Source organism: Sphaerodactylus townsendi, linkage group LG16 (genome assembly GCF_021028975.2).
Source record: "Sphaerodactylus townsendi isolate TG3544 linkage group LG16, MPM_Stown_v2.3, whole genome shotgun sequence".
Taxonomy (NCBI): Eukaryota; Metazoa; Chordata; class Lepidosauria; order Squamata; family Sphaerodactylidae; genus Sphaerodactylus; species Sphaerodactylus townsendi.
Genome location: NC_059440.1, coordinates 28254108 through 28278391, shown reverse-complemented (window position 1 = coordinate 28278391; position 24284 = coordinate 28254108). Strand labels below are relative to the sequence as shown.

At 48.5% G+C, this 24284-nt stretch overlaps 1 protein-coding gene across 1 annotated transcript in view; it reads left to right on the top strand.

Annotated features, from left to right (window-relative positions):
• Window positions 1–24284, top strand: part of AGRN (agrin) — a 251155-nt gene that overhangs the window by 205631 nt on the left and 21240 nt on the right. The window contains 16 exon segments of the mRNA XM_048518531.1: window positions 1241–1405; window positions 6053–6196; window positions 6303–6427; window positions 7184–7289; window positions 9072–9437; window positions 10250–10384; window positions 13478–13605; window positions 15249–15363; window positions 16684–16803; window positions 17866–18210; window positions 18848–19040; window positions 20379–20594; window positions 21748–21856; window positions 21858–22005; window positions 22157–22291; window positions 23572–23668. Of these exon segments, the coding sequence (XP_048374488.1) occupies window positions 1241–1405; window positions 6053–6196; window positions 6303–6427; window positions 7184–7289; window positions 9072–9437; window positions 10250–10384; window positions 13478–13605; window positions 15249–15363; window positions 16684–16803; window positions 17866–18210; window positions 18848–19040; window positions 20379–20594; window positions 21748–21856; window positions 21858–22005; window positions 22157–22291; window positions 23572–23668 (2647 nt within the window).

Genomic DNA, 24284 nt, shown 5'->3' with positions numbered 1-24284 from the left:
CTTAACCTTCTCTTCACCAAACTAAACATCCCCAGCTCCCCAAGCCTCTCTTCATAGGGCATGGATTCCAGACCTTTGGCCATTTTGGTTGCCCTTCTCTGCTGGACCCATTCCAGCTTGTCAATATCCTTCTTGAATTGTGGAGCCCAGAACGTATACAACATTCCAGGTGAGGTCTAACTAATGCAGAATAGAGAGGTACAATTACATCCCTCAGTCTTGACACTATACTCCTATTGATACATTCCAGAATCACATTATCTTTCTTGGCCTTTCTTGAGGGAGATTCGATCCCTCTGACTGCAGGGAAGTTCACTGCGGAAGTGAGCCGCCTGCAAGAGCATCCCCTGCTTGCAGTCACCTGAATTGCGCACCACCAATATGGTTCCTGTGCAGCTGTGCTTACACGGAGTGTTGAACTCAACTGGGGTTTTTTGTCTGTCTCAGTGGCCCTTTCCGCACGGGCCGTTTACAACGCCCTAGGAACGGCAAAAACGCCGTCCCTAGGGAGCTGTTCGCATGGGGGGCGCAGTTGCTTCCCCCCCCCCAGCAGCGCGAAGCCGCCATTTTCCTTTTGGAAAACGGCAGCTTCCAGCCACTGCTGTGCGAACGGCAGCAGCTGGAAGGCGCCATCCCCCCCCTTTCCCGATCGACTTATCTTCCCTGCGACCTCCTGGCGCATCGCCAAGGCCTGCGGACACGTCCCCCCTGCCCTGTGACTCCGGAGCGGTCGCGCAGGCCAGGGGGCGTGTCCCCTGGCCTCGGCGACACGCCAGAAGGTCGCAGGGAAGGTAAGTCGATTGGGCGACGGTGCGGCGCCGTCTTCCCTGTCGTTACCAGGACCGTTCGTGTGAACGGTCCCTGGGGTGGTTGGGTCGGCGTCATGTACGCCAACCCAACCCCCAGCGTGGCCGTGCAGAAGCGGCCAGTGACTAATGGTCTCCCTGTTTCCTCCTTCCAATTTCAAAAGTGGGTTACTTCAGTAGGGAAGAATTTGAAAAGGGACATAAAGATAGGCTGTCAAGTCATCACTTTGACGCTCAAAAGTTTATACCCTGAAAATCTAAGGGGCCGCTGGACTCAAGTCAAAATGATTCAAATCAACCAGTCTCCTGGTCTCCACCCACAGTGCTCTCAAAGTGACCCTGCCGATGCTGCCTGATTTGCAAATGGACACAAAAGCATGTTTCCATTCTGACCCCCTTGAAGTTTTTTAATGCCCCCCCTCCCTCTCTTGCAGGCACCTGCCATTGCAACCCTTATGGCTCCTATGGAGGTGGATGCGACCCTGCCACGGGACAGTGCTCCTGCAAACCTGGCGTGGGGGGCCTGAAGTGTGACCGGTGTGAGCCTGGCTTCTGGAACTTCCGTGGCATCGTCACCGACAGCCGGAGCGGCTGCACCCGTGAGTACCTGCGAAGGTTGACCTGAAAAGCTGTGAGAGGTGGATGGGCCAGAATGTGGGTATCTGAACAGAAGCTTTTGCCGCTTCTGCCTTGTAGCAGCAAAACTGTTCAGGAGGATAACGCAGACTGGTGATGAGCAGGTGGATGGATGGTCCCTTATTCTGGGACACAGGTGGCTGCTGGCTAGAGCTAGAGATGGCAGCTGCAGGCAGTTCCACCTGGGAGACACACATAGCAGACGATCAGGCAGTACGAGACTCTGTTCAGCACAATGGGTGAACATAAAGGCTCTCAAGCCTGCTGACTTCTTGGCCTGCTCTTCCTCTGCACGCTGGACTACCAGCTTTCTAATGGCGGTCTCCCCACTTGAGCCAAAAAAGCTGCGCTTCAGAGCCCATGTGGCCGGGGCTGTGGCTGTGTGGCCCTTTAGGGACTAGCCGTCCCCTTTGCATGGAACTTACATTCTCTTTGGGTTGGATACTTAATTACAGACACTTTCCACACTCTTCAGAACTCACCACGGTCTCAGATCAGAGAATCCCCACAGTTTTAAAATGTTAGAACCTCACTTGTTGTTTTTGTGGGTGGGTAGGTAGGTAGGTAGGTAAATTGATTGGTTGATTGGTTGATTGGTTGATTGGTTGAGTAGGTAGGTATGTAAATTGATTGATTGATTGATTGATTGATTGATTGATTGATTGATTGATTGATTGATTGATTGATTGATTGATTGATTGATTAGGTAGGTAAATAGGTAGGTTAGTTGATTTATTTATTTATTGATTGATTGATTCCATATGTTAAAGGGGACACAGAAGTTGGGCATCCCATTAGGAACACAGGAGGGAATAAGTCATAGGGAAGTTTCCCCTGGAACAAATTTCCTTCTCTAAAATGGAGGGCTAGATATTTCAAGTCCTACTGGGGTTAAAACTTTCTGAAAAATCCTAAGTAGTTTAAATTCAGCCTCCTTTGTATGCGGTATGAAGTCATTATTCAGAGGACTATAATAAGTAGTCAGACTTGCAAAGAAAGGTCCTTTTTGGGTTCAGCTTTTGCTAATGCATGCTAATTTAAAACAGCACTGATATTTGATGCATGGAAAACAGTAAGGGAAAATCGCAGAGAAATGTCAACAGGTTGGAGAAATGTTTTGGAGGAAGCAAATGCCATGTTATTCTGAGAGAGTTTAAAACACCAGATGTCAGAGGATCTATATTGAAAGTGCTGCCGATCCCCTTCCCATAGCAGCCCTGTACAGAAAAGTATCCAGAAGCCGGCGCAAATTGTCCTAACGCCTTCCAGATGTTGGCAATGACCACGCACAGCAATCTCCCGTCTTTCCATATGTCAATAATAACCCTCGTGAATATATTCCTGATGCCCTGCGTGTGTTAACAATATCCTGGGGAGAAACCTGTCTTTAAACACTAATCATTTGCAGATTATATCATGCACTTAGCCAGATGTTTGCCACACTCCTTACAAGACATGTTCTTGCTGCCTTCCAGATGTTAGCCAAAGTCCTGAATTTGATCTTGCCTGTTGTCTCTAGAACTAGGGATGAGTGTTAAATATTCCACATGCGGGACAGGAAATCTGTTGTGGAGATTTGTCCCCTAAGAACCTCAGCTTTCCTTCTTAAATGTTTCTAGTCCTCAGTTCTGTGGGGCTGCGTTTGGAAACATGTCCAAGGCTCATGATGGGAAGGGGGTCTTGGACTGCTGGAATCTAGCTCAGTGGATCAGCTGGGGCAAAGGCTTTCATCTGTAGGCAGCCAAGTGTCCCTGCTATCATAATTCCTGGGCAGGAACTTATGGGAGAAGACCGTCGTTCAGCTAACTCTGTCCCAAGCCTTTAGGTAAAACCAGCAGTTTGAACTAGGCTTGGGAATAGATCGGTAGCCACTGACTCCAGTGGCACTGGGGTCAGATGGCCCTGACAGCTGGCCCCAACCAGAGCCTAGCCCCCAAATTCTTCACTAAAGTCTGTCTCAGGAAAAGATGTTAGGAGGGTTTTATATTCCTCTGACATAGAACTCAACATACCGGACCTTCTTTTTTGTAGAATGCCTGGGTCCTATTTAGCCCTGTTCCCCCCACCCCCACATCCATTTGAAGGAGCAGCAGTGGCGTAGGAGGTTAAGAGCTCATGTATCTAATCTGGAGGAACCGGGTTTGATTCCCCGCTCTGCTGCTTGAGCTGTGGAGGCTTATCTGGGGAATTCAGATTGGCCTGTGCACTCCCACACACGCCAGCTTGGTGACCTTGGGCTAGTCACAGCTTCTCGGAGCTCTCTCAGCCCCAGCTACCTCACAGGGTGTTTGTTGTGAGGGGGGAAGGGCAAGGAGATTGTCAGCCCCTTTGAGTCTCCTACAGGAGAGAAAGGGGGGATATAAATCCAAACTCTTCTTCTTCTTCTTGTATCAAAGTACCATGTTCAGTAACACAGAGAATAACAGCTTTGACAAAAGCAGCGTTAAAAATGAATGATCAATCTCATATTTGTTCAGGACTGTATTTTAATGCGAAAGGATACATTTTTCTCGACCGCTGAACCTCAACCGACCACACTAACATCTTTAGTTGCCGCTTCTGTACACTCTTTAGATTTTCCATCTGCAGTGTGGGGATAGCCATACCAGCCTACCTTACAGGGCTGTTGAAAGGGTTACGACAAGATAAGGCAAAGCGTTTTGAACACCGAAATCCCTTTTTTAAAATGCTTCTTATTGCTGCGATGCCGACCACAGCGAGGATTGCAATATCGGTTGTCAGTTTGCCGGATCTGCGCTGACACTGTTCCCTGTACAAACAAGGAAGTGAACGGCTCCCGGGGGAAGGGAGGGGGAGGAGGGGGGAAAGGACCATGTTAATTTCAAGCTCCATTGGAGACAAAAGCAAAAAAAAAAAATCGATAAGGTGGAAACGGGGAGAGGGTGGAAACATCGTGGGAAGAAGAGTTATTTGGGAGGCGTCGCAAATAACAGATAGTACGGATTCTCCACATGTGCAAAATTATTATAAAGACGTCTCCCCTTTTCCCTCCCCCTCCCCTCCCCTGTTGAGGGATGAATCTGAATTGCTCAGGGATCATCAGTTCTTCACCGAAGAGGATTTTATCCACCCCGTCTCCCCTGCAAACACTCACACACGCTGTACACCCACCAGAGTTAAAGTGCTGAATTGGGAACTGAAGCTTCTGGGTGCCAACCCCGGCTCTGGAAAAAGGGTGTTTGCTCATTACGGCGAAAACGAATAAGCAGAAGCTGAAGGGCCAATCTGGGAATAGGATACTCCTTGCTAATCGCATCCCTCATTAAGCCCCGGAAATGTTGAATGGGAGGCTGGGGGGAGGGGGGTGGGGCTTCTTCTCCATTCCAAGCCCATTTTGGAAAAGTCCCCTGCTGCAACCGGAAGAAAAGGGTTTTGATTTTTCCAGTTGCAAGTTTTCAGATTTTTATACCCTAAGTGGTTGGTTTCAAGACTCCCAGCCGCCCGCCTTTTCTTCATGTGCAGGAGCAGCAGCGGCGTAGTGGTTAAGAGCAGGTACACTCTAATCTGTGAGACCAGGTTTGATTCCCCTCTCTGCCACCTGAGCTGTGGAGGCTTATCTGGAGAATTCAGATTAGCCTGTGCACTCCCACACACGCCAGCTGGGTGACCTTGGGCTAGTCACAGTTCTTTGGAGCTCTCTCAGCCCCACCTACTTCACAGGGTCTTTGTTGGGAGGGGGGAAGGGCAAGGAGATTGTAAGCCCCTTTGAGTCGCCTACAGGAAAGAAAGGGGGATATAAATCCAAACTCTCCTCCTCCTTCTCCTCCTCCTCCTTCTCCTTCTCCTTCTCCTTCTTCTTCTTCATTATTCTCAAGCGCTTACTCCAGAGAGAGACCTCTTTGGGGCAGCTGAGAGGTGTCAGAGATGCCATAGCTAAAAACAGGGCAGCTTCTAGGTTTCTGCTTTGCTTCCCAGTTTAGGGAGGCACCAGAACCTTAGAGCTTCTGGGTTCCAAATGGGTTCCAAACCATCAATATTTTTGGGAGGTCTTCTTGGTCTCTAATGTGCCACTGGACTCAAATCCAGCTGTGCCACTGCAGACCAACACTGAGACTCTCTGGTGCTATCTTGACCTGCCCGGTGGTTCTTGTTTCACAGCTGACTGGATTTGCTTCCACCTGAGCCCCAGTCCGAGAGACAGGAGCATCACTCCTCTCACCAACCCCAACTGCTACCTAGATCATAAGGGCAAAGGGTGTTTTTGCAGTAGGGTGTGGAGAAGGGGCGGTGGGGAGAAAGGTGACTTCATCCTAAAGGTGACTTCATCCTACGCAGTGGTGTAGTGGTTAAGAGCAGGTGCACTCTAATCTGGAGAACTGGCTTTGATTCCCCGCTCTGCCACTTGAGCTGTGGAGGCTTATCTGGTTAACTGGATTACCTGGTGCACTCCCACACACGCCAGCTGGGTGACCTTGGGCTAGTCACAGTTCTTTGGAGCTCTCTCAGCCCCACCCACCTCACAGGGTGTTTGTTGTGCGGGGGGATGGAGGGAAAAGAGACTGTAAGCCCCTTTGAGTCTCCTTACAGGAGAGAAGGGGGGTATAAATCCAAACTCTCCTCCTCCTCCTAACCCTCCTCTATCCGTGCAGCCTGCCACTGTGACCCCGTGGGCTCCGTGCGCGACGACTGTGAGCAGATGACCGGCCTGTGTTCCTGCAAGACCGGCATAACCGGCATGAAGTGCAGCCAGTGCCCCGACGGCAGCAAGCTGGGCATGTCCGGCTGTGAAAAAGGTAACGGAGGAAGGCCCGCTTGCATTGGCGGGTTTTATCATGTCAAGCAAGAGCTCGGGGGGTTGAACAACAAATGTATCCCAGTGGTCGGTTCTGTCTTCCTCAGACCCTTTAGCACCCTCATCCTGCACCGAATTGACGTGTGAATTTGGGGCGTCCTGTGTGGAGGTTAACGGCTTTGCTCATTGCGAGTGCCCGTCCCCACTGTGCACAGAGGGCAACATGACAAAGGTGAGCGTGTGCACGAGGGGAAGAATCCTTTGTGAGTGTTTGTGTGTGTGTGTGTAATGGAAGAGAAGGACTGCCTACAGGATTTCACCCACCTTTAGAAGTAGTGATTGGCCCAAAAATGACCATCAAAACCACCTCTGAGAGGAGATTTAGATTGTGGGGTTCTTATTCCACCCACTGTTTCCTGCATTGAATCAGGGAGTTGAACTAGATGGCTTGTATGGCCCCTTCTGTCTCTATGATTCAAACCAACAAGAGTGTAAGCTAGAATCGTAGAATTGAAGAGATCACAAGGGCCATCGAGTCCAACCCTTCGGGGATGGGGTGGTATAAAAGCCCAGGAAATAAATAAATAAAATAAATAAACCCCTGCAGGCCCTTGTGGTCTCTTCAACTCTATTATTCTAGTTCATACTCTTGTTGGTTAGAATCATAGAGTGAGAAGGGGCCAAACAGGCCATCTAGTTCAACCCCCTGATTCAGTGCAGGAACAGCCTGGCAGGTGTTTGTCCGTGGCTTGAAGCCTGCCAGTGATGGGGAGCTCACTGCCGTGGCTTGAAGGCTGCCAGTGATGGGGAGCTCACCACCCCCTTAGGCATCCGACCCCACTGCTTTCTCACTTCTTTTGTTCCCCCACCCCCCGTTTAGTTTGTGCCATTCCCATTCCTCCCCCCGAATCCCTGCCATGGCCACAGAGATACAGCCCAGTTTTCTTCTGCTTGGCTTAACCACTGTTCACACCCCGCACTTCGCCAGGTCTGCGGCTCTGATGGAGTGACGTACGGTGACCAGTGCCAGCTGAAGACCATCGCGTGCCGGCAAGGACAGGTCATCGAGGTGAAGCATTTGGGCCAATGCCAAGGTGGGTCTGTCTCAGTAGTGTCCGCCGTCTTGTTCAGCATTTGGACAGCTCCTCTTGGGCCTTATTATTCCAGCATATTCCCCATGGGTACAACTCAAAGTCCCTTCTGTGTTAGGGGTAGGAATGCTGCCCAAGAACCCTTCATTTTGTTTGAGAATCGGAATCCGGCCTCATAGTCTCGATGGCAATCTGTAAGTATCTCATAACACAGTGTTAAACTCAGGCATCTATATAGTGCTTTTGGATGCTGTCTTGTCTCCAAGGAGTTTGGGGTATATACGTGTTCTCCCCTCATGTTGTCACAACAGCCCTGTGAAGTAGGCTAAGCTGGGAGGGAGCATTTGATCCAAAGTCATTGACCATGGCGGGGGATGGTTTTAAATCTGGGTCTTCCTAATCCTAGACCAGGATTGTAATCACTGTACCGCACAAGTTTATGCGCTTAAACTAGTACCGTGAAATCGCATGCCCACATTAGTTCTGTGAAAATGGCAGTATGGATTTAGAGGCGGGGATGTCCATGAAAAAAACTGAAATCCTGAGGTAAAGTTCCCTCAGGCCAATAAAACCTGGACTGGTAGAAACTCAAGATTTCAGCACATGGGAAGGCCCGTCTCAAAATCTACACCTATTTTTTTAAAATGGAGATTGATTTTAAAATGCACTATTTGAGATTCAAAGAGAGGGCCAGGAAAGGGAAGGAGAAATATAGCTGTTGGGCTCTTGCAAGGACCAAAGGTTGATGTGTGTGAAGGCCTGAGGCCTAGGCTCTGTAATTGTCAGGAGTCAGATACCAGGTTTGTTCTGAAGCAGAAGACAACAAATGCATCTTCTTTCAAGCCCTGATTCCTGACTAGGAAGACTTAAAATGACTATTGATTTCCGTGTGTGATTTGCAAGCCAATCGGCGTGCTAAAGTCGAGCTAGAATTAAATTGGCAGGGGATGGCGCTCAGATTTCAAAGGATCCTTAGAAACTCACATATGGCAAACCAAACAAAGACTTTCTTTTTTAAAAAAAATCATCCTTTTAGCAACAGTCGTGAACCTCTGGCTCCTCTTGTGGGTCTTTTTAAATTTAAAACTTTTTAAAAAATGAAAATGTCGAGAGATGCTCTAACCTATTACAGTTTTAACTCGCCCTAAAGGTCTCATCAGAAAATCTTGCATGATGCTCCCTTTCCCATTTTATCCTCACATCAACCATGTGAGTTAGGCTAGGCTGAGAGTGTGACTGTGTTAAAATCATCCAAAAACCCTCACAGGAGATTTGAACCCCAGTCGTAGTTTAACGTTTGAACTATACTACATTACACTAATTTCCCATAAATAGGAAATTAGCAGTGTAAGAAAATACATAAACTTGGCGCTGATGCGTTGAGAGTATGTCTTGTTTATTATTTTTAATTACCTCCCAGATGTGTAGACTGTTTCGTGTCTGAGCCCTGAGGCTCAGCAAGTTCGGAGAAAGAGTTGCATAACGGAGTGGAGAAAGTCCTGGTTCTGGTATACACACAAAAAGGGGTTTTTGAAACTGATGTTAATAGGGAGTGGTTGTGGTGGGTTTTCCGGGCCGTGTGACCCTGGTCTGGTAGATCTTGTTCCTAATGTTTCGCCTGCATCTGTGGCTGGCATCTTCAGAGATGTATCACAGAGGGAGGTCTGTTACACACTGTGATCTTCCAAATACCTACGTCTCCCAACAGTTCACAGTTTTCAAGGCAATAATCACCATTTCTTCAATCTACTTCTTGCCCGGCTCTCATCTTTGCTTCTCTTCCAGAATCCATCACAATTGTGAGCTACACCACACCACCGACAACCACACGGCCTCTGGACTCTCTTCTCCCTCCACCTCCTCGGACCACGCCCCTCACTTTTGAAACAGCCAGGACGGCTGCCAGCTCGAGACACTTTGATGCCACTCAGAGCCACCCAGCCACGAGGCGGACAACCACTGCTCGGCCAGCCACAACCGCTTGGACGACACACGGGGTTCACCGGACCACCCTCCGCCCCCTCTCTACAGCTCCTGTAGTTCCAGCCTCCACCCAGCCAGCGTTTGTCGAATCTGGTAGTGCAGAAGGCAGTGGGGACCAAGAAATTGGTATCAGTGGAGACCAGGAATCCAGCGGGTCGAGTTCCGTCGGTGAGCAAATGCCAAGTTCTATGCTGAGAAATTTTTGAAATTTGAAATTTTGGAAAAAAAAATCTCAGTTAAAATTGGAGGCCTATTTTGCTCTTGCACACTTACCTGATAAGCGTGGGCTCCGTGGTGCTCCCCAAAACGTTTCCTGCCATCTACTCTAAGCAGGTGGGATCAAATGGAGCTTTTGAACAGCATGGCTTCCGATTGACTGTACAGCACAATAATCTTTGCTATGTGATTGTGCTTAGTGGAAAAAAAAATATTTCGAAACAGTATTCATTTCAAAAGGCATCCTGATAAATGTTGGAGATTTACAATTAGGTTTATGCCTAACCTCTCTCCCTGACATACAGGGGTTTATACTTCTCCCTGGGGCAGCCATTTCGTGGTTGGCCACACGACAGCCACGTTGCAATTGCACCCCCCCCCCCGCCCACCATGGGCCAAAATTCCAAAGGTGCCACAGTTTCAAAAACATTGGCAGCCCAGGAAATAAGCCCCTTTTTAATAGTGTGTTAGAATCAAAGTGTGGGTTACCATTTCTCCTGTTTCCACGTAGGCACCCATTTCACATTCCACCTGCCAGCTCCCAAAGTTAAGTTTCTAGTCCACATGACTATAGAAGAAAGGTTGAATCATTTTCTCACGCCGTGTACCATTCCCTTTCATGGATCCTATTGCGCAATAATCTGATGTGCGAAATCCTGGACTGGACATGGCGAAGTGGACTTGGAAATCCAGCAAGTTGATATTTCCCACGGAGGCGTGCAGGAATATCAGCGTGACCGTTTTTTCTTCCCATTGCTATGCAGGGGACCAGGAAACCGACGAGTCTGAGGTCACGGGCGTCCCGACAATAGAGAGAGCTACTTGCTATAACACACCGTTGGGGTGCTGCTCCGATGGCAAAACCCCTGCGGTTGATGCGGAGGGAAGCAACTGCCCAGGTGACTGTGCTTTCTCGTTTTCGTAGCACTTCTGGGTGCGCAGAACGTGCTTTCATGACTCAACCGAGAGACGAATTTAAACTAGCTTCCAGCCTGTTTTAACACTCTGTGCTCCCAACCTGGGAACTTTAGGGATTGTAGGTTTGCATAAGGGGCACAGACTTCTCACTAAGGATCTGTATGAAACCCACAGAGGTAGGAAACAGTTGCGATGGCTGAACATCTAATTCCCAGCAGTGTTATTGGTGGAGCAAAACCCAGAGTGTATGGAGAATCTCGTCTACCTCCGTCCAGTAATGAAGGGAGGGGGAATTGCGCCTGAGGCATGAACTGCCCTCGTGCCCCCAACGCCCCCCAAAACACCCCCACCCCAATACACCCCCGACATGCCCCCCAGTGACTGCAGAGGGGGTGCCTGGGGTGCGCCACCCTGGATGTACCCATTGCAGCTACGCCTCTGCCTCTGTCCCTCCGTGCTACTGAGCTGTTTGCCAGATTTTTTTAAAAAACTAGATTTCTATCTCACCCTTCCTCTATAAAGGTCAAGATGGCATCCCCTCTTCCTCTTCTTTACCCTCACAACAATCCAGTGAGGTAGGTTGAACTTGAAAATAGCAACTGGCTCTGGATCACTCCATGGTCTTTACCGCAGAGTGGGCGCTTGAGAGAGATCCCCCAGACCCACACTCTCCCCATTATGTGTGTTGGGCTTTGGGACCACTCTGCAGTGCTTGCAGCCCCATTGGAGAGTCGCTGTAAAAATCAGCTTTGAAAGGAATTCTGGGGGTTGTAGTTCTGTAATACCACCTGGCTCTGCCGTTCCCAGGGCTAAGCTGTGTTTGCAGAGTCTGTTTCAATCTAGAAAAAAAGTTTGTCCGGTGGCACCTTTAAGACCAACATTCTTGGTATAAGCGTTCGCACGTGCGAATGCTTATACCAAGAATGTTGGTCTTAAAGGTGCCTCTGGACAAACTTTTTTCCGACTGCTTCAGACCAACATGGCTACCCTACCTGACCGTTTCAATCTAGCTTAATTTTACACTGTGCAGATGTATAGAGAAGAATACATCTGGCGATTTGGGTTCTCTGCGTGATATTCACCCTTCTTCTTGTCTGAGGAAACTCTCCCACTTAGAGCCCACACGGTCCTTCCTGGGTAGGGCTTTTTCTTCCCCACCTCTTTTGGTGCTTCCTGTCTTCTCGCACCTGCTTCTTCCTTGACTCGTTGGTGCTCCTCACTGCCCACCTTGCTGGCTGCCCGGACTACCTTATTTTAATCGTGAATCTCAGTGGCTTCGGAGGAGACTCCGTACCTCTTTCTGGTGGTATCAGCAGAAAAAAAACCCCCACCCCAATCTCTTTCAGGTATGGTTCATTCCACAGGCCCAGTCCAGTGATTCCACTCAAGAAACAGATACGGAGTAATGAATGAGAGCCAGCGTGGTGTAGTGGCGAAGAGCAGGTGGATTCTAATCTGGAGAACCGGGTTTGATTCCCCACTCCTCCACCTGAGTGGCGGAGGCTTATCTGGTGAACCAGATGTGTTTCCACACTCCTGCATTACTGCTGGGGGACCTTGGGCTAGTCACAATTCTTCGAAACTCTCTCAGCCCCACCTACCTCACAAGGTGTCTGTTGAGGGGAAAGGAAGGGAAAGGAGCTTGTAAGCCACCTTGAGTCTCCTTACAGGAGAGAAAAGTGGGGTATAAATCCAAACTAAAAAAAAAACTAAAAAAGACCTCTGAACCCATAGAGCACAGGTATCAAACTCGCAGATCTCCAGATGTTATGGACGACAGTTCCCATTATCCCCTGCCAGCATCATGCTGGCAGGGGATGATGGGAACTGTTGTCCATAACATCTGGAGGCCCGTGAGTTTGAAATCTATGCCATAGAGCAGTGGTGGTGAACCTTTGGCACTCCAGATGTTATGGACTACAATTCCCATCAGCCTCTATCAGCATGGCCAATTGACCATGCTGGCAGGGGCTGATGGGAATTGTAGTCCATAACATCTGGAGTGTCAAAGGTTCGCCACCATGGCCATAGAGCGTCTTTTCCCCCCTCACCACTGAACAGGCACAATTGGTCCTCCTCCCTACCCCTGCAGCATTAACCAGCTTTCTTGCACAGCAAGTTAAGCAGGGGCCGTGGCTCAAAGGCAGAGCATCCGCTTGACATGCGGAAGGTCCCGGGTACAATCCCTGGCATCTCCAGTTAAAGGATCTGATAGGAGGTGATGTGATAGATAGATATTTATTATTACGGCCTTTTGGCCAGCCAATAGTTTAAAATCAGAGTACATGTGAATACATAGCACTCCACTTATACAAAAATATAATATAAATTAAAATCCATTATAAAATCTATTAATAAATAACATTAGCTTCAGGCATTATTACAGTCCTCATCACACATCGCGGCTCTTTGTTTTAATAAGGAACTACGCTTGTTGTGCACCAATATACAAAATTTAGCTACCTTCTGTGAAATGGCAGAAACACGATCTTCTAATAATATTCTTACAGAATTTGTATCTGAGTTATCTATGAATGGATATACATGACGAGTTAACAATGGTTGGATCAACAGCTTCCTTTCACCTTCATGTAACTTGCAATGCAGTAAGATATGTGACATTGAGTCTACTTCCCCTGAGCCTAGGAGGTGATGTGAAAGCTTTTGTGTTTGACCTGTTTCCTGCTTGGAGCTAACCGTCTTTCTCTTGTCACTCAGCCAGTCCAGGAAGGCCACCCTCCCAGGTGGATCTTCGAGGAAGCTGCATGGTAAACCCCGCCCATCCTAAAGCCCGGGCTCTTCACCATATCAACCCGCCACGTTTTGGCATTTTCAGAACACTAACCTTCCATGACACTTCCCTGGCACATCCGAACTAACCCCAAACTCTGGCACCATCTCCCCGCTTCTTTTCCCCTGTCGAGGGATTGAACACTCTGTTTTGGTTTCGGTTGTTTTTTGCTATAAAAAATGCAAGAAAAAAAATCTGGTTTCCTCTGGATGCCTTTCTCTGACTGGTTAATAAGACATTTTGGTCTGGACTTATCTCTCCTTGGATTCTCCCCTTCTTGCAGCCACCAAAGTGTTCCAGGGAGTTCTCATCTTGGAAGAAGTGGAAGGCCAAGAACTCTTCTACACGCCTGAGATGGCGGACCCCAAATCAGAACTCTTCGGGGAGACCGCCAGGAGCATTGAAAGCGCGGTGAGCATCATGCAACAATTTAGGAACCACAGGAGCTTTAAATATTGGCCTGATGCTGAGGGTCACCAAAGAGAACCAGAAATAATAATAATAATAATAATAATAATAATAATAATAATAATAATAATAATAATAATAATAATAATAATAATAATAATAGAGGAGGAGGAGGAGGAGGAGGAGGAGGAGGAGGAGGAAGTTTATTGTCTTGGCCATAGGCCTTCACAATCTCCTCATACACAAACATAGTAATATTAAAACCAACAGAAAAAACACCCCACATGTGCTAGTACTGGTACAAATATCCCCATCAAATAATAAGACATATCATCATTACACCATAAGTAGCCATAAGTCAGGGGTCTGCAACCTGTGGCTCTCCAGATGTTCATGAACTACAATTCCCATCAGCCCCTGCCAGCACGGGCCAATTGGCCATGCTGACAGGGGTTGATGGGAATTGTAGTTCATGAACATCTGGAGAGCCGCAGGTTGCAGACCCCTGCCATAAGTGAATTCTCCTTGCGGCATCAGGAAAAAGTGCTGCTCTGTTGGAAATGTATGGATCACCATCGGACAGTAGACAAATCAGTTTCCCAGTGTTGTCAGTATCCTGTACAATTGGGAGAACTGTAATATATTTGGTCCGTATGTCATCATAAAGATGACATCCAAAACATAATGCAGAATGCCCTCATCTGCCCCACTGCCACGAATGCATCTATGGTTAGATACCGGCACATGACTACATCGTGTGCTATACACTGCCGGTGGTATAGCCTGGACTCTCAGGCTAGTAAATGCCATTCTGAAAATATAAGAATAGGAACAGTAGCTGACAGCATCAAGTAATCACCAGAAGTAAAGATCACTCTCACTTGTGGTCACCGCAAAAGCAGCAGTGCAGCAGCAGGTAAGGAAGAGGTTTCTGCATCCTTGAGGGATTCCGCAAATATGCAGAAAAATATGGCTTTGTAAATTAACCAGAAGAGAAAGACTTGACCCACCTCCCCTCCGCCTGATGAGGATTGAACATGTTACAGGAGGGACAGAATGCTGAGAGCATCTGGGAGCAGGCAGTTCCATAGGCTCCAGGTGGGGTGGTCTGCAGTAGGAGAGCAAGATTTGAGTCCAGTAGTACCTGAAAGACTAATAAGGTGCTCAAAGTACCCTGTTTCCCCGAATATAAGACATCCCCTGAAAATAAGACGTAGTAGAGGTTTTGCTGAAGTGCGAAATATAAGGCATCCCCCGAAAGTAAGACGTAGCAAAGTTTTTGTTTGGAAGCATGCCCGACGAACAGAACACAGAAAAATAAGACATCCCCTGAAAATAAGACATAGCGCATCTTTGGGAGCAAAAATTAATATAAGACAGTCTTATTTTTGGGGAAACACGATATGAGCTTTCGGGAGTCAAGTGTTGTTCCTGTTCTTGCTTAAGATGGCTCCAAAAGATTGTCCAGCAGCTCCTTTGACCGAGTGTCTCCGTCCTTGCGATGCTGTTCCGAAACAATTCTCGTACCGGTTGGTCTTTTTTCAGACAGATCCTGTGCTGTATAGGAAGTGACATAAATCCACCATACCAAGCCCTTCCCTAAACCTGTTTTCCTTTATTTCTCCCCTCCCCTTCCTGGATCTCAGCTAGACGAGCTTTTCCGCAATTCTGACGTCAAGAAGGACTTCAAGAGCATCCGGGTGCGAGATCTGGGCCACAGCAGTGCCGTGCGCGTCATTGTCGAGTCCCACTTTGACCCAAGTGAGCTTTCCCCCTCCTCACAACTCCATAGTGGGAGAATGGGCTGGAGTGACCCAGACAGCTGCCGTCTGCTTCCTCCAGTTCTGGGATATTTAATCAAGGCTTTGTGTATGTCACAGTTCTGCAGAAACTCAGAAAACACGTAGGCGGTGATGCTTCGTCCTGATTTCCACTTCCTGCAAAATCATAGCCTTCACTTCAAATAACTTTTAAAAGAAAGGAAGTTTCTAGCCCCTACGATAGCAAAGAAAATTGGAAGTTATGTGAGCCGTGCTTTTTAAACTCGCATGTCAGAGGAGTGTCCTAACAAGCCAAATTTGCAGAATAGATACAGTCACAAAGCCAAGCTTTTCCCAGTGCTGTATCCTATATGTTGGCTGGCAAAATTATTAGGTTAGCCGCTGGTGATGGGGTTAATAATATGAACACAAGAGAAGATGCTCATGTTGGGCGAGATAAGAGATATCGTGGGAATATTGTGTGAGGCATAATGATTGTGTAATGGTAGGAGTTATCTGTTGATTCCGACTTTGGAGGTAGGAGCTCGGAGAGAAAGGAGATTCTGGAACAGGTGAAACAATTTGTTTTCACACATCATTCCAGATGGCACATGTCTGAGGAAATCTTTGCCGTGGGGGCTGTCTGGTGTGGTTTGTGGCTCTTCAGGGTCTCAGGCGGAGAAGGGAACTCCTCAGTTCTGCTGCCTTGGATCTGTTGAACCTGGGTCACCTTGGCCCGATCACTGTCCCTCAGCCTAGCCTACCTTGCAGAGTTGCCGTGAAGATAAAATTGGGGAAGGAAGAGCCGCGTATGCTTTTCCTGGGTTCTTTGGAGGAAAGGAAGGAGGGAAATGTGCAGATAACTAGATGGGGCACCCAGAGAGTTACTTGCCCTGAGCAAGGACCCAACTCTTCCTAGTGCAACACAATCACCTTTACAGCAGGCCAAGTTGTGCTGTTGAATCAGCAGGCGGAGCACAGGTGTGGAGAAAACTCTGATAACAAAAGGGCTTGCCCCAAGCCCCCTATGAGATGCAAGCCCCCAAAATACCTTCATTTCTCCCCAGGCCGACACACACACCTTTTAAAAAAGAATCCTTCCTCTCAAGATCGGTTTTTGTTCAGCCAAATGCAGCAGGCACGGCAGGGGGAAGTTGATAGCTGGACCGGAGCTCATCCTGAGTTTGCAATCTTTTTTTCCCCCCGCATGAGATGGGGATGAAAGGGGTGGATTCTCAGGGACGGCAAGAAAAACGAGAAGACGCTTTTGAGCTTCCGCAGCCTCATTCTTGCCCTTCCTTCCTTTGCTGGGCACTCTTAGCCACCGCCTACACAGCTGCTGACATCCAGAGGGCCCTTTTGAAGCAGATGAAAGCCTCCAAGAAGAAGACCATCGCCGTGAAAAGGCCGCAGCAGGAGAACATCCGATTCATGGACTTTGGTGCGCTTCCCTGTATTTCTTTCTCCTTCTCCCTTGTCCTGCCTCCGCTGTACTTTCTCTTTGCATGCCCTTTGGAGGAGAACTCTGCCTGGCTCTGTGCGAGTTGCTGCAATGTTTCTTTCCTCCTTCCTAAGATGATAGCACTTACGAAGAAACCGTGCTGTTTCCATGCGTCAGGCAGTAACGTTTCTGTTCCCTTGAGGTGTGATCTGGGCTGGTTCTCCTCTCTCAGGACTTTGCAACTACCTCCATGTCTTTGAGACTCCTTGTGGTAGAGGAAAGTGGGATATAAGTCCAACTTCCCTTCTTCTTGAGAGCCAGCGTAATGTAGTGGTTAAGAGCAGGTGCACTCTAATCTGGAGAACCGGGTTTGATTCCCTGCTCTGCCACTTGGGCTGTGGAGGCTTATCTGGTGACCTAGATTAGCTTGCACTCTCCAACACATGCCAGCTGACTGACCTTGGGCTAGTCACAGTTTTTCAGAGCTCTCTCAGCCCCACATACCTAACAGGCTGTTTGTTGTTGGGGAGGGGGGGGGGAGAGAAAGAGAAAGGAGATTGTAAGCCCCTTTGAGTCTCCTTGCAGGAGAGAAAGGGGGGATATAAATCCAAACTCTTCTTCTTCTTTGAGCAGGAGCAGCAGTGGCGTAGGAGGTTAAGAGCTTGTGTATCTAATCTGGAGGAACCGGGTTTGATTCCCAGCTCTGCCTGAGCTGTGGAGGCTTATCTGGGGAATTCAGATTAGCCTGTACACTCCCACACACGCCAGTTGGGTGACCTTGGGCTAGTCACAGCTTCTCAGAGCTCTCTCAGCCCCACCCACCTCACAGGGTGTTTGTTGTGAGGGGGGAAGGGCAAGGAGATTGTAAGCCCCTTTGAGTCTCCTGCAGGAGAGAAAGGGGGGATATAAATCCAAACTCTTCTTCTTCTTTGGCTGCTGCACCTCTGTCCCTCTCCATCTCTTGGAACAGCAGCGCTTGGGTGTGCCTCAGTGGTCAGGAGAAGTTCCTCAGTTACCATTCAGCCCCTGAAAACCACCTTCTCCTTTTGCGATTTCTTCTAGACTGGATCCCCCAGCTCTTCACTACCACCACCACCACCACGACAGCCACCACCATGGGCCTGCCCGCGGCCACCACGCGCCGTTTCACCACCACTCCTGCCCCTCGGGCGCTCTATCCGGGGAGGCCCAGCAGTAAACCGCGTGGGGCAGCCACCACCAAGAGACCGATCATCACGGTGCCAGCCACGACTGCGAGGAAGAAGCCCACCCCGCCGCCCTCCACAAGAAAGTCAGCCCGGCCTTGCGACTCTCACCCGTGCCTCCATGGGGGGACGTGCGAGGACGACGGGCAAGACTTCACCTGCAACTGCCCGGCTGGGAAGGGAGGGGCAGTCTGCGAAAAGTGTAAGTGGCTGATGGAGCGCCAAGGAGATTAAAGTATTTTTATTTTTATTCTATTATACAGGTGGGAAAAGCACAAAGGGATATAAAGTGAAATCATCACATTCACACCGCTGCTTTATTTTAACAGAGAACAAAGTGGTTAAGAGCAGGTGTGCTTTAATCTGGAGAACCGGGCTTGATTCCCTGCTCTGCCCCTTGAGCTGCGGAGCTTATCTGGTGAACCGGATTAGCTTGTGCACTGCAACACATGCCACCTAAACTGAGAGGTGGGATTTTGGAGGGGAAATCTGAGGGCAAAGGGAATGATACAGGCAGCAGGGGCCAAGGGATTTTCCCAGTGTGACTGAAGGGAAGCTGTGGGAGTCATATCATGGCTGACTCTGCCTCCTGTGGCAGCCATTTTGTTCTTTTGCCAACTTGTGTTGGGTCGGTTCAGGCTCAAAGCGACCAGTGACCCCGGGTTACTGCTTTGTCCATTATAAGTTACTGCTCAGTCACCACTCTTGGTTGTATAGGAAGTGGCTCATGTAAACACTTTTCCTTTCCTCGTTCTCTTCTCCACCTCTCGCCTCTCCCCCTGTTTTTTAAACACCTCTTCGCATTTTGGACATTTACGCCTTTGTCCTGTCCTCAACAGCCATCAGATACTTCATCCCCAGTTTTGGTGGGAAATCCTATTTGGCGTTCAAAATGATGAAGGCGTATCACACGGTGCGCATTGCCATGGAGTTTCGGGCCTCCGATCTCAGCGGGCTGCTCTTGTACAACGGACAGAACCATGGCAAGGATTTTCTCTCTCTGGCGCTGGTGAACGGCTTTGTGGAGCTCAGGTAAGTTTCTCCGTTGGCTTCCTGGCCCGTAGGTAGGGCAGTAATGGGGGAAGCGGCTCCTTTTGCAAGCCAGCTTTGCCCGCTGGCTCCCTAGTCCTCTGATGGTCAGTTGGTACCAGGATCCATCAGCGGCGCTTCTGAAGGACTTTGTATTGTCGAAGGCTTTCACGGCCAGATTCAACTGGTTGTGGTGGGTTTTCCAGGCTGTGTGGCCGTGGTCTGGTAGATCTTGTTCCTAACGTTTCGCCTGCATCTGTGGCTGGCATCTTCAGAGGTGCATCACAAAGAGAAGTCTCTTACACACTGCATCCAGTGAGAAGGGAATGTTTTAGTGGAGTATATGTTGTCCGTGTCCCAGGGTGTATGTCCATCTCTGCTTATTTGTACATCATACTGTTGTGCTTGCTAATTTGTGTGGGATGTTGCATTTTTTTTTTGGTTTGGCTATTAGAAAATTACAAAAACTTCAAATTAAATCCATATCAACATCAACACCTCTTGTTTAACACTCACCAAAGGATCAATTTTGTTCCCAGATTCAACAAAGATTACCATTGTTATATAAATATCTCTTCTGAGTGTAATTTCCCATCTCACAGATGGTGCCGCATAGTCACTTTGCCCTATAATGTCACATTCTGAACTCTAATTCCATTAATCAATTCCCAGTAATGTCTTTTGCTTCCAGGACTTAGCCAACAAAATTCGGGCAGCGACCAAGCGTTATTGCCGCTCCCCCAACAAGACAACATGTTCTTCCCTAACTAATATGTACATATGCCCCAGAGAGACAATACGGGAATTTCAGGATCTGAATAGCCAGTTGCTTACTTATTTTATTTATTTAAACCCTTTTTAGCCCATCTTTTTTTTTTCAAAAGAAATCTCCGGAGCAGCTTGCAGTGAGAAATGTTTGTTCAAAAGAACAAATCCCTGCAACACGACACAACGAAAACAGTACTAAAACACAAAGATTCAGAATATACGAGAAGAACCCAAACAGCCGGCCCCGTGCCTTTGTTTACTCCCACAGCTATTAAGCTCACTGCTCACTCTCTTTTACCTTGGCTTACAACAGTCAACAACCTCTTGAGTGTTGTGGGTTTTCCGGGTTGTATGGCCGTGTTCCAGTAGCATTTTCTCCTGACGTTTCGCCTGCATCTGTGGCTGGCGTCTTCAGAGGATCCTCTGAAGATGCCAGACACAGATACAGGTGAAACGTCAGGAAAAAAACACTACTGGAACATGGCCATACAGCCCGGAAAACCCACAACATACTAGTGATTCCGGCCGTGAAAGCCTTTGACAGTCTTCTTTACACTTCGCTGCTCTTTCCAGGTTCAACACCGGTTCTGGAACTGGTGTGATTACAAGCAGGGTACCCATTGAGCCCGGCAAGTGGCACCAACTGGTGGTGAACCGGAACCGGCGGAATGGCATGCTCTCTGTGGACGGTGAGCCCCATGTGAACGGTGAGAGCCCCAGCGGCACCGATGGGTTGAATCTCGACACCGACCTCTTTGTTGGAGGAGCGCCAGAAGACCAGATAGCTGCGTGAGTGATAAACGGGGACGTAGCCTTTCTCGCTAGGACATTGTGGAATCTCTTTCCTTGCTTGGAGAAAGTGGATGTAACTTTGGGCTGTTCTTTGGGGCTTTGCTGTCTGGCCGAACAATTGTCTCTCAAAGCCCGAAGTTGTGGGTAGCTGACATTTCACCCTATAGAACAAAATTCAAGTCCAATAACAACTTAAAGATCCCTTTTGTTGCTCCCTGCAGGGTTACTGCCTCTAAACATGGAGGAGGTTTTTTTGCCATTACGGCGGCTAACAGCTGTTAGGGGACTTCTCCTGCTTGACATTTTTATAGCTCCCCTTTACAGCCAGCTAAACTGGTGGCCGTCGCTACACCCTGTGGCAAAGAATTCCACAAGTTAATTATTCTTGGAGCGATAACTTGATTTTTGTCTGTCCTCAACATTGTGTAGTAGTTAAGAGCAGTCGGATTCTAATCCTCCACTTGAAGCCTGCTGGGTGACCCTGGGCTAGTCACAGTTCTCTCAGAACTCTCTCGACCTCACGTAGTCTGTTGTATGGAGAGGAAGGGAAGGACTTGTAAGCTACTTTGAGACACCTTAGAGCAGCAGTGGCGTAGGAGGTTAAGAGCTCGTGTATCTAATCTGGAGGAACCGGGTTTGATTCCCAGCTCTGCCGCCTGAGCTGTGGAGGCTTATCTGGGGAATTCAGATTAGCCTGTGCACTCCCACACAAGCCAGCTGGGTGACCTTGGGCTAGTCACAGCTTCTCGGAGCTCTCTCAACCCCACCTACCTCACAGGGTGTTTGTTGTGAGGGGGGGTGGGCAAGGAGATTGTAAGCCCCTTTGAGTCTCCTGCAGGAGAGAAAGGGGGGATATAAATCCAAACTCCTCCTCCTCCTCCTCCTCCTCCTCCTCCTCCTCCTCTTCTTCTTCTTCTTCTTCTTCTTCTTCTTCTTCTTCTTCTTCTTCTTCTTCCACTTGAGAAAGACAGGGTATAAACCCAAACCCTTCTTCTACTTTCCTACTGGATACCTGCGAGTTCTGTTATGGGGACAGCTGAGTTATCTCTACTCCAGACTTAATGGTAGAAACCTCTGATTATTTCCCTCCTAGCTATCTTTTCTGTGAGCCTTCCTGCCCTCTCACCTCCTTCTTTTGCCTCCATCGCAGGGTGGCTGAGCCAGCGACTTCGGGTGCAGCAACCGGGCCTAAAGGGCTGTGCATCCCCGCCTCGCTGGACGCCAACAACTCAGTGATGTACGACACTAAGCCATGCGAGAAAGCAGCAGCCGGCGCGGTTGCTGTACGGGAGCGGAGTGGGCGAATGTGGCAACAACCCCTGCCACCCCAGCCCTTGCCACCACGGTGGGCTCTGCCACGTCAAGGAGGCGGAGATGTTCCACTGCGAGTGCCTCAATGGCTTCACAGGTTGGTGGAAGAGAATGATGCTTGCTGGCTCGTTTGACATAACCTATACTTAATTTAAGCATGTTGGTTGGGGCTAGCTGGATATCTTTTGGGACAGGGACCTCTATGTGAGGTGACCAACTAATTCCCCGGTTTTCTTCTTTTCCTTTAGGACCCACCTGCGCTGACGAGAGGAACCCCTGTGACCCCAACCCGTGCCACGTGTCTGCCACCTGCCTGGTGCTGCCAGAAGGGGGCGCCAAGTGTGAATGCCCCATGGGGAGAGAAGGGGAGTTCTGCGAGACAGGTAAGCTGGGGCAAAGCCTGACCTATTTTATGTATTTGTAACAATATTTTCATTTCTGAAAAAAATTTGAATCCCCTTTTTCCTGTCTAGAAAGAACCCTCTCAGCATCTGAACAATCACTGTAACGTTGCTAAAGCAGCCCAATCGTAATCCCATAGCAAATAATATATGTAGCCAGCGTGGTGTAGTGGTTAAAAGCAGGTGGATTCTAATCTGGAGAGCCGGGTTTGATTCTCCACTTCTCCACCTGAGTGGCAGAGGCTTATCTGGTGAACCAGATGTGTTTCCGCACTCCTACATTCCTGCTGGGTGACCTTGGGCTAGTCACAGTTCTCTCAGAACTCTTTCATCCCCACCTACCTCCCAAGGTGTCTGTTGTGGGAGAGGGAGGGAAAGGAGCTTGTCAGCCACCTTGAGTCTCCTTACAGGAGAGAAAGGTGGGGTATCAATCCAAACTCTTCTTCTTCGTGTATGTAACATGTATGTATCAAGTCGCAGCTGGCTCAACGCGACCCCAGCAAAGAGAAGCAGAGGTGGTTTGCCACGGCCTTCCTCCACAGAGTCTTCCTTGGTGGTCCCCTATCCAAGAACCGACCCCGGTTAGCTTCCAAGAACTGACAATATTGGGCTACACCATACCATCCTGCATACAGTGATAAATAACAGGCATTCGATAAAAACACGAGATGAAAACAAACTTCAGCACAGAGAAAGATCAGAAAAGGAAGACCACGGGTGGCAATTAAATAGCAGAATTCCTCTCCTGCAGCCAAGGAAAAGCCATTCAAAAGACTAGCATTAGATAGATTTGTTTTTCTTTTGCTTGTATAATGCTAGAATTTGGGGGCATTCAAAGAAGACAACACACAGGGGGTTCAGTTCAAACAGAAGCAGTTCAGAGCCGCTGAATTGAATATTCTGTCAAAAGCTGATGGCCAGTGGCTTAGATGACTTTAAAAGGCAATTAGACACACTTCCCTCAATGACTGAATGATGGAAAGCGCCATTCTTGTGACCAGATCGAACCTCCACGGTCAGAGGCAGCGTACCTCGGGATGCCAGTTTTGGGGAGACAACAATCTTAGCCACCCTTCCCTTCCTTGGGCATAATCCAGCATGGCTCTGCTCAGGTTCTCAGAGGGCAGAATTAAAGATTGCCCTTTCTTGGATGCCTGGCACGGCCACCTTGCTTGGAGGAGGACTTAGCCAACCCCAGCGAGATGTATTCTTCCAGTACCAACTATCCTCCTTCACTCTCTTCCTTTCCCTCTCTCCTGTAGTCACAGAGCTTGACCAGATGACGCCGTTTCTGCCAGAATTCAACGGATTCTCCTACTTGGAGTTGAAAGGCCTCCAAACGGTCGTGCCAGAACTACAGTGCGTTGATCTATTTTTAATTTCACATTTCACCTGCAGAAAAAGATGTATTATTTAATGGGGTCTAGGCCTGCAAGGAGAGACACCTTCTCTTGGGAGTGCAGAAGAGGGAGAGTTGTTTTTACAGTCAGGTAGGCAGGTAGTCGGGGACTGGGCTTGTTAATCCTTAGGTACCAGGTGTGAATGTTTCCATTTTCCTACACTAGATAATGAGCTTGACTTTGCTGTTCCCCAGATATTTCTGTGGCAGCCCTGAGTTTTGCAGTTTGTCACTGTAGATAGTTGGACATATGGTACAGTGGATAAGAGCAGGTAGACTGCAGTCTGGAGAAATGGGTTTGTTTCCTCCCTCCTCCACATGAAGCCTGCTGGGTGACTTTGAGCCAGTCACAATTCTCTCAGAGCTTTCTCAGCCCCACCTACCTCACAAGGTGTGGGGAGAGGAAGGGAAGGAGTTTGTAAGCAGCTTTGAGACTCCCTATGGTTGAGAAAAGCAGGGTATAAATCCAAACTCTTCTCCTTTTTCATATTTATTTTTTCCCCCCTTTGATAGTTGGAAAATCACTTTAGGATCAAAAGCTGAGAGTTTACATGCTCCAGTGAATTAATGAATTAT